The following is an 8,354-nucleotide window of genomic DNA, read 5'->3' as shown; positions in this document are numbered from 1 at the left end:
AACAATGTTGTATACGAACTCGGCCTGTGATAAAGCATGATCCCACTGCTTCGGCTTGTCCCCACAAATGCAACGGATTAGATCCCCAAGTGTTCGATTTGTAACTTCAGTTTGCCCGTCGGTCTGCGGGTGTGCAGTTGTACTGCGGTTGAGAGAAGTGTCGAACATTCTCCAAAGCACAATCCAGAAATGACTAAGAAACTTGACATCTCGATCGGAAGTAATTGTCTTTGGAGTGCCATGGAGTCGCACCACTTCCTTAAAGAACAATCTAGCTATATGAGAAGCATCAGAGGTCTTCCGACATGGTATAATATGAGTCATCTTTGAAAACCTGTCAACAACAACAAAAACTGAATCTACCCCTCGTTGGTTGCTAGGTAATCCCAACACGAAGTCCATAGATAAGTCTTCCAAGATGCCACTAGGAACTGGTAGAGGGGTAAACCTGTATTTTGCGCTTGCCCTTTAAAAACTTGGCAAATGTAACACTTACTCACAATGCTTCCGACATCACGCTTCAATTGTGGCCAGAAATACCGCTATTCTACACTGTGAATGGTCTTGTCTCGCCCTAAATGTCCACTTAAACCATCACCATGCAGATCTCGCACCAATTGCTCACGCAAGGAAGTCCTTGGGATACATAAGCGATTATCTCGAAATAGGAACCCCTCACTAATATAAAAATCTTCTGCATGACCTTGTAAAATACACTTCCCTAAAATCTGCCCAAAGTCTACATCTCCCTTGTATATCTCCTTCAAGCATTCAAGACCTATCACCTCCTCGCTAAGTGTTGTAAGTAAGGCAGCCCTTCGACTTAATGCATCAGCCGCACGATTTAGTGTACCACTTTTATGCTTGATCACAAATGGAAACTTTTGCAAGAAATTTGTCCACTACACATGCATGATATCCACATTTCTTTGATTGTTGAGAAACTTCAATGCCTGATGGTTGGTGTAAAGCACAAACTGCTTTTGGACTAGGTAGTGCTCTCATTGTTTCAAGGCTCGCACGATTGCATAAAACTGTTGGTCGTAGGTACTCCACTTCCGCCGCGTATCATTCAACTTTTCACTAAAATATGCAATTGGTCGCTTCTCTTGGGAGAGAATAGCTCCAATCCCAACTCCACTTGCATCACACTCTACCTCGAACACCTTTTCAAAACTAGGTAATGCCAAGACTGGGGCAGTGCTTAATTTCTCCTTAATGATTGCAAAACTTCGATAAGCCTCCTCACCCCAATTGAATTTACCCTTCTTTGTACACTCGGTAATAGGAGCCATTATAGTACCGAAGTCTCGAATGAACCTCCGATAAAATGTAGCTAGCCCATGAATTGCTCTTACTTTCTCACCTGTGTTGTTGATTTCGGAGTAGGCCATTCACGAATTGCTCTTACTTTCTCTTCATCCACCTTGATTCCCTCAGAACTAATCACAAATCCCAAAAATAACAAGTTGTCGGTCAAGAAGGTGCATTTCTTGAGATTGACGTTAACTTGTTTTTCTGTAAGACTATTAGCACTTGATGTAGGTGGTCGAGGTGCTCGTCCTCACTCTTGCTGTAAATCAGAATGTCATCGAAATATACTACTACAAACTTTCAAGCAAAAGGGCGTAAAACTTGATTCATCAAACGCATAAAAGTGCCAGGCTCATTAGATAGCCCAAATGGCATGACTAACCACTCGTACAACCCCTCCTTCGTCTTGAAAGTTGTCTTCCACTCATCCCCCGGTCGAATTCGTAGCTGGTGGTACCCGCTGCGCAAGTCAATCTTAGTGAACAACTTAGAACCCTCCAACATATCTAACATATCGTCAAGGCGAGGAATCGGAAAACAATATTTGATAGTGATCCTGTTTATTGATCGACTATCAACACACATCCACCAACTGCCATCCTTCTTTCTAACGAGCAAAACTGGTACTGCGCAAGGACTCATACTTTCTCTAATAAATCCCTTTTGCAGTAACTCTTCGATCTTCTCTCTTAATATCTCCCCTTCTTGTGGACTCATTCGATAATTTGGCAGATTTGGAAGGCTGGCACCAGGCACTAAGTCAATATGATGTTGAATATCCCTCATTGGTGGTAACTGGTCTGGTAGATCATTCGCAACTAACTCGCTGAATCATGATCGACAACGAATGGAGAACGACTAACGAGCATCAAGAGTTAATTGGGAAGAACTTAGAATTTATTGGTTTTGATAGGGTAGAGTGAAAAAGGGGAATATTCTGATTTATTGCTTAGCTTGAAAATGGGTGTGCATGACTTTAAAAAAAAAATATTATACCAACTATCTAACCACATCAACAGCTTAACTACCTTCTCTAACGGTAGCTTCTTTCTCCATTGCTCACAGCCATTCTCTATTAATAATAACTCGCATACTTTCCATGCATCAAATAAAAGGAGAAAATGATATCTACAAAGCCCAAAAAGGGAAAAAATCTTTGCATTTACAAGAAGTTAAAAGAACATTTAACTAGGAATGAATCTATGGCTATAGGTTGTCATTGGAAATTATCATGTTTATTATTAGGACGAATCAAACACTTAGTTGAGTTGTACTCATCTACATAAGAAAGTTCTTCAGAGTAAGTTCTCTGATGCGACTGCTTCTTCTTTCCTTTCGGGCTCCCTCGTTTTTCATTACTTTCCCCTCTTAATAGTTCAATCACCTATCAATAATTTGATTAAATAGTGATGTATAAAATGAGTATTGTATGAAATGTACCTGGTGCATTTGAGGCCTAAGAACTGGACTTTGCTGAATGCACAAATTGGCAGTCGAAATCACCCAACCCATTTGCTCTCCAACATACTCATTTTCCAAATTTGGGTCAACTAGCTCCTCAACTGCATTCTCATCCAGCAATGGTTTTGCCTACACATCACATTTACCATTTTGCAATTACAATCACACTTTTTTTTTTGAATTGTGAAACCAAAAATGAAAAAGGTACCCAAAGCACAAGGCTGTTCTTGGACTCATCTATTGCTTGACGCCCGGTTATGAGCTCTAAAAGTAGAACACCGAATGAAAATATGTCGATTTTCTCATCAACGATTCCATGCATAAAATACTCGGGAGCAAAGTATCTGCCAATTATTTCAATCATAAAATACCTAGCTAGGAAATACTAGTATTTATGTTTGATAATTAATAATTATGAAATACGTACACACCCAAATGTGCCTTCAAACTTGGTGGCATTGTGATGGGACCAATGTTTAGGTAACCATTTTGAGAGCCCAAAATCACAAATCTATTTCATCACAATATGTAGCCAATTAGTTCATCAATGTACAACAGATTAACTAAAGCAGTGTCTAGTTATTTACCTGGGGCTCGAAATCTTCGGATAAAAGGACGTTATCGACTTTAATATCTCTGTGAATAATTCTTCGCTCGCAACATTCATGTAGATAATGTAGGCCTTCTGCTACCCCTAGCATTATCTTATACCTCTTGCTCCACTCCAATTTTGTATCCGAATCTACAATAATTTGCTATTATTTGAATGTGAAAGTAGTATATTTTTAAAATTAAATTGATGGAAAGGGTATTACGATGAAGCATTGCACCCAAACTTCCTAATGGTGATAATTGGAGAACAAGAAAGGCTCCTCCTTCAACTCCATATCCAATCATTCTTGCAGTGTTTGGATGATTAAGATGTGCAATGATTCCAATCTCAGATAAGAAATTAAACACATCCTCTTCTGGCACTCCCTTGTTCAGCCTCTTGATTGCTACACATTCCTCATTTGCCAAACACCCTTTGTATACTTCAGAGTAACCTCCTTTCCCAATCAAGTTCTCTAATACTCACTTTTCATTAATACAATACTCATATAGTTGAGTAGCAATATATGAGAATTGGGAAACCATATCAGTTCATTAATTCATTAATATTAGTTGGCATCACAAAATATATCAGTTGTGGACTTTCAATATTGCGAAACTTTACATATATTAATGAATCAGCGAACTAATATTGAGTAAGGTGGTAATTAGCATACCTGGGCTAAAGTTGTTGGTTGCAGTTTTGAGCTGTGGATATGTGAAAGTTTTCCAAGTATATTTGAAGGGGCTACTATCAATGTCAAAACTATTTTGCCTAGAAGTTCTGCTTAATCTTCTTGAGACAGCTTTAGGCACTGGTATTCTCTTGATGGGGCTCTTCTTCCAAAGCTTCACGAATCTTCTCCACCCCCACGAGGTCTTGCTACCACATTTCTTTATCGGGGGTTTTTCCTCATATTTCACCACTTCCGTTTCTGCCTCTGTCTCCGTCTCATATTTCACGGCTTCCTTGCTCGTGTCTTCTTGCTCTGTGTCGTAAGCTCTCAAGTCTACAGAAAAATGAAATAAATTAGTAGTTCAAATGATAAAATGAATAGAGAAAATAACATGTTAATTTTAACGTTACCTTGTGCAGAAGTAGAGCAAGGGAATGAGAATGCAAACTTTTGGTATGTTGGTGTTCCTATAGAAGGGTCTTTTGCATGTTTCCTGCATCTCAAAAAAATTAAAATAAAAAAAGCCTACCAATATCGAAAATACTTTGATCGTAAAATTAGGAAATATTTACCAACATCTCTAAGAATAATATTAGAAAAAAAATTTACATTCAAAGAAAAAAGGGCATAATTAATTAATGTTAGAGCTTACCGGCGGACAGGAACAATTTCTTGATCGGCCATGTAAACCAAGTGTTAATATACAAGGAATATATTTGTTTTTGGAAGCATTTAAGTATACAAGAAACATTTGCTGCCAAAAACAAATGATCCGCAATCATCTTTTTGTTTTTTATATCGTCATAAATAAATCTTTTCCAGGGATAAAAATCAGAATCACAGAAAAAAACTGTTTTTTTATGTATGTTTACTAAAATAGGTTTCAAAAGTTTTATGTAATTTGCCTAAGTGTTTAGGAAAAAATAAGAAAAGTAAAAACCAAAGAACATTTTCATCTATATAAGGAGATCTCCTATTTTTTCTCTTCTCCATCAATGATAGAGGAATAGGATAATAATGCAAGATAACGTAACGAGTTATTTTCACTTATAAATTTCCATGTATAAAAAAAAAGTGATGAATTTTCAAACAACTGAAACGCATAATGATATGACTAAAGGATAATTGGCAACGAAGATTTTAAAGCCACTTAAACTGACCTAAATAGCAATGACTTATTTATTGGTGACCAAAAATAATTATTGACTCCGCCTAACATCCATTATTCTGCCCCTGTGAAAATAGTGTCCTGGTATTTTTCCTTGAAAGAAAATTCTTTTATTCGATTTCCGCAATATTGACATTGTTTAATGATGTGATTTCTGAATAACGAGATCACCAATTCCACCATGTTTTATGACGATTGATTTGATTTAGGAGAATGGCAAATTATGGTTGTAACTGGAAACTAAATTGCCAGTGCTCTTTGTCTCTCTTTCAAAATACCTTGTCAACGTATTTATTTTTTATAAATCCTAACAGGGTAAACTTTCAATCTTTCATGAAGTAATTGTTTTACTAGTATTTTTTATGTTTTGACATTTTGCCATTTAATATTTAATAATCTAATGAAATTCCGACCAAAATAGAAGGAAGTAGTAGTACTTTTCAAATTGACCACGGGCACTAACTTCCATAATTATATCGTTGTCATAGCATTCAAATAATTGCTCAGGAAAGGTAATTGCTTTTAAGCTAGTCCATATGTGGTCAATTATTAATTTTCAAACTCGGGTGATCTTTTTTCATGTATATATAGTACAACATAGTTTATTAAACTAATTAGTTACTTATTCTTCTATTGGTTAAATATCGCGGTAATGACCCTTTTAGAATCTTAGATCCCAAATACCATACAATAACATTAGATAAAATTTTGAACAAACAAACAAAAGTCATTTACGACATTCACTTCCTCTTTCCCATAAGCACTAGCGGATCTCGGGGGGAGGGGGCGGCTGCCCCATACAACTAATTTCCTCTTATCTGAACGTAAAATTGTCATGTCCGCTTTTTCCGTTTGCCTCGAAAACTAAAAAATAATATTTCCACCTTAAACCAAGTAAATAGTAATATATACTTACTCAGAAAAGATGATCATATCGAAGAACGGTAAACAAATAATCAATTGTAAAAAAAGAGAGAAGAATCAATACATTTGCGTTTTATGGACGAAAAAACTCAAAACAATGAAATATTTAGTATCCAATTCCATGGAATAATCAAAATAGCTAGTTTGACTTTTTCCCTCTTCGGACCCCACTGAACCTATCCCTACTGCATGGCCAAATTTTGACTATCTAAACCGGCGGCTCAGAAAATGGTCGATTGTCATCCCCGTCGGTCTTTGGTTCCAAGCACTTGAATGAAGGCATCTTCACCGGCGTCTTGCTGCCGCTCCTCTTCGAAGTGGATCCTTCGCCGCTATCCGCCACCACCCTCGGCGATCGGAACGATATCCCTCTCGTGAAAAACGCCCACCGGTCCGCATTCGCTCCTCGACCGGGTAGCTCAAGTCGCCTATTGAACCTCCCGGCCCGGCTGCTTTCCTCTTCTCCCCCGGCCCGGTATCCTTTCCTCGAACTACCTTCCCTTTCTAGTCCGACCGCAAGACTTCTAGACCGGTTCAGCTTCGCCCGGTCCATCACCTCCTTCCTCACTCCCTCGGGTAACCTCAGAGTGAACCGCTCCAGATTCTCACCCGGTTGGACCAGCGAGTGCCCGGTCGAATGCGACCGGAACTTACCCAAACCGACCATTTTCGGCCTCCGGTTTGGCACCTCGAAGCTCGGGTTTCGCTCTTCTTCGTCCACTTGGATTACAATCTGCTGGTCGTTGTCTCTCGGTTCACTTATTACGACTGCATCGTCGGGCGGTTGGACCGGTTCGGAACCGGTCTGCGGGACGAGATCGGCGCGGCAGACCGGGCAGGTGGTGTGGGAAGCGAGCCAGGCGTCGATGCAGTCGGGGTGGAAGACGTGGTCGCACTTGGGCAGCAAACGCAGCGTTTCGTGGTCCTCGAACTCGTTGAGGCAGACGGCGCACTCGAGGGCGCCCTTGCCGATCTGGTGGTCCTTCACCTCCGAGTAGGAGAAGGTCGGGAACGTCTCGATCACCGACGCCTCCAGGCCGCGGGCGGCGGCGGCTCGGCGTGCCCGGAGGAGGGAGAGGCCGCCGCGCCTGACGCTGGCCCCACCGGAGGAGGAGGAGTCGAAGCAGTGGCGGATGTAGATGGCGAAGAAGCCCACGAAGAAGAGCGCGGCGACGAGGATGGAAATGATGACAGCCATGGAAGGGGTGAAGCGGGCGTACATGGTGGGGTTGTTTTCCGGGGTGGGGACCGATTGGGCTGCCCCCTGTGAGAGGAAGAGGAAGATGAAGAAGAAGATGCCATGGCATTTGCCGAAGAGCTGCTCCTTCATTTTGGTTATGGGTGTTAAAATGTTTTTGTGGCTAGATTTGTGTGCATATATATACTGCTGGGGACGATACGACTACAAGGAAGTGAAATGTCGTTGAGAAGAGTTGAATGAATATAAGGAAGCGAAATTGTCGTTGAGTAGAGTTGAATGGAATGTGTGCTTTTAATATAAAAAATATTACTCCTTCCGTCCCATCTAAGTTGAGTCGTATTCCTTTTTGGGATATCTCAACTAAGTTGAGTCATTTCCCTTTTTTAATAAAAAATAAAACATCTAATCACTCTTACTTTATTCTAGGACTGACAATTTTTGGCACGACACGAACCCGCACGAAATTAATGGGTATGTGACAAGGCTTATTGGATTCGTGTCCTTATCGTGTCGACACGATAAGGACACGAAAACTTCGTGTCGTGTTTGTGTTACACGTTAAGGAATAATATTAATATATTACAATATTATTGTTTTACTCCCCCCGTCCCACTTTAGGAGTCCCGGTTGATCAATTTTGGGCGTCCCGCTTTAGGAGTCTCAGTTGAGATAAATTAATAAAAAATGCCTAGAAAGTGTTAAAAGTGGGTCCCAACATCCACTATAATATTTATTTATTACGCACTCAAACACTTTTTTCTTAAAACATGTGCCCGACTCAATCGGGACTCCTAAAGCGGGACGAAGGGAGTATTATTTATTTTAAAATTTTTAATTTAATATAAGAAATAATATTTTTATATTATAATATTATTATTATAGTGTCGTTATTGTGTCGTGTCATATATTTGTTGTTATCGTGTCGTGTTGACCCGAAATGGTTTGTGTCGTGTTCGTGTCTGAGGGTAGCGGGTCGTGTTCGTGTTTGGAGTTTTCTTAACGGTTCGTGTTCGTGGTT

The 8,354-nt window shown here is 39.9% G+C and overlaps 2 protein-coding genes across 2 annotated transcripts; both read right to left on the bottom strand.

Moving 5' to 3' along the window:
• Positions 1-2,508: 2,508 nt before the first annotated feature.
• On the bottom strand, positions 2,509-4,830 carry LOC125203152 (receptor-like cytosolic serine/threonine-protein kinase RBK2). Its single transcript, XM_048101451.1, has 9 exons — positions 4,696-4,830; positions 4,454-4,536; positions 4,044-4,376; positions 3,591-3,842; positions 3,363-3,517; positions 3,207-3,286; positions 2,984-3,119; positions 2,755-2,904; positions 2,509-2,698 (listed from the first exon to the last, which is right to left on the bottom strand). The coding sequence occupies exons 1-9, from the start codon at positions 4,725-4,727 to the stop codon at positions 2,531-2,533; spliced, it is 1,389 nt and encodes a 462-aa protein (XP_047957408.1). The 5' UTR covers positions 4,728-4,830; the 3' UTR covers positions 2,509-2,530.
• A 1,315-nt stretch (positions 4,831-6,145) lies between these two features.
• Positions 6,146-7,533, bottom strand: LOC125203691 (E3 ubiquitin-protein ligase ATL6-like). Its single transcript, XM_048102098.1, has one exon. The coding sequence runs from the start codon at positions 7,463-7,465 to the stop codon at positions 6,344-6,346; it is 1,122 nt and encodes a 373-aa protein (XP_047958055.1). The 5' UTR covers positions 7,466-7,533; the 3' UTR covers positions 6,146-6,343.
• Between the last annotated feature and the right edge of the window lie 821 nt (positions 7,534-8,354).

This window comes from Salvia hispanica, chromosome 2 (genome assembly GCF_023119035.1).
Source record: "Salvia hispanica cultivar TCC Black 2014 chromosome 2, UniMelb_Shisp_WGS_1.0, whole genome shotgun sequence".
In the NCBI taxonomy this organism is placed as follows: Eukaryota; Viridiplantae; Streptophyta; class Magnoliopsida; order Lamiales; family Lamiaceae; genus Salvia; species Salvia hispanica.
This window is presented reverse-complemented; position numbering and strand designations above follow the sequence as displayed.